This window comes from Bison bison, unplaced genomic scaffold (assembly GCF_000754665.1).
Source record: "Bison bison bison isolate TAMUID 2011002044 unplaced genomic scaffold, Bison_UMD1.0 scf7180017848960, whole genome shotgun sequence".
Classification (NCBI taxonomy): Eukaryota; Metazoa; Chordata; class Mammalia; order Artiodactyla; family Bovidae; genus Bison; species Bison bison.
This window is the reverse complement of record NW_011479533.1, coordinates 4,295-5,881: the sequence shown is the minus strand read 5'-3', so window position 1 is coordinate 5,881 and position 1,587 is coordinate 4,295. Positions and strand designations below refer to the sequence as shown.

The 1,587-nt window shown below is 30.3% G+C and overlaps 1 protein-coding gene across 1 annotated transcript in view; it reads left to right on the top strand.

Moving 5' to 3' along the window:
- LOC104993129 (dystrophin-like) overlaps positions 1 to 708 on the top strand; it is a 60,990-nt gene extending 60,282 nt beyond the window's left edge. The window contains exon 9 of the mRNA XM_010846249.1: positions 538 to 708. Within this exon, the coding sequence (XP_010844551.1) occupies positions 538 to 693 (156 nt within the window). The 3' untranslated portion in view covers positions 694 to 708. The remainder of the gene's footprint in view (positions 1 to 537) is intronic.
- Positions 709 to 1,587: the final 879 nt, after the last annotated feature.

Sequence of the window (1,587 nt, the reverse complement as noted above, 5' to 3'; positions counted from 1 at the left end):
AAGTGTTGATTTTTAAGGAAACCAAACTATAGCCACTTAAGTAAAACATTGCATTTTTATTTAGACTATATCTTCTTAGTAATATGGAAAAAATTATAACATATAATGTTAAAAAGACACTATAGTTAAATCTGTACTTTTAACTATCTAGGTGTTTATATATGATGAAATTTAGAGGAGGTCAGAGAAAGTGGTAGTAGCTGATCTGTTGTGATGTTAGGTTTATATGTGCAATTCTATGCATGCTCTTATTTTTGTATTTCCCAGTCTGTAATGTTGGTGATTTTTTCATTTAAAAAAGTAAATCACTGAATCTTGAATTTATTCATGTAATACAATTTTTCCTTAATGATTTGTAATTATAAATGTATTAGATGCTCAAAATGACTAGCTGCATTTTCAATGATCTACTGCAAAGGAGAGATGAAAGGTGTAAAATAGGTTTTATTTTTAGAAGTTTTAAAAATGCAAATACCAGAGTCACACATTCACTTTGCTATCAAAACATTTCATCCATGATCTTCATTTCTTTCACAGGAGGTTTGGGCATGTTGGCATGAGTTATTGTCATACTTGGAAAAGGCAAATAAGTGGCTAAATGAAGTAGAATTGAAACTTAAGACTACTGAAAATATTCCTGGTGGAGCTGAGGAAATCTCCGAGGTGCTCAGTGTAAGTAGTGAATTAATATAATTATGATAATTGATATGCATTATTGAAAGATGTCAAGAACCAAATACGAAATAAACTCAAAGAAAACCACACAAATATTAGAGTTGCTATGCCTTCCCCAGCCCTAGCACTTGGGATAAAACCTTTGATTCCACTATGAACCTTCCAGTCTAAAGGTTTTAAAGAGGATTTAAATAACCTCTTACAAAGGACATTTGCCTTTTGCTATATCACTAAGTTCTATGTTGACATTTTGTTTTACCTATTTAAATCTACTACAGACCTGCAGATACAGTTTGAATGCACAATTTTGCTCCATTGGAATAGAGCTAAACAGGATAATAATGTAAAAGATTTCCACTTTAACAGCTACCATCATTGAATTGGAGCATAATTTTACATTATTTAAAAATCATAAATTTATAACTTTCAGAATGTTTCAAGGTATGAAATAGGCATGCTTTGTTATTGGGAATGTATCTTTAAAATGTTCATACCTTTTAGTTATATATAGAATATTAGTACATTTTCAGATTTTCCTTTGGAGGTCTTTAAGAAGTAAAATTTAAAGGAGTTTGCATGTATAAACTTTGACTTATGTGAATTTCTGACAGTCATTCATGTCCTATCCATTTTATTGTGCTTTTGGATAATCCTTTATATGTAATGAATATGTAGTGTTTTTTTTGTGGGAATAAAACAATGGCAAATTCTGGAATTTATTGGGATTGAATATGTAGTTTTAGTCTATTAATACATACTGTGTATAAAGCCATTTGTGGTGCAGCCCCTTTGTAAACCCGCTAAAACAAGGTACATAAATAAAATGTTAAGAAAATGTAAAATGGTTTTGACTGAGTAGAATTGGAATCCTATACATTGCAGCATAAACCTGGGCATGATTATATCCAACTT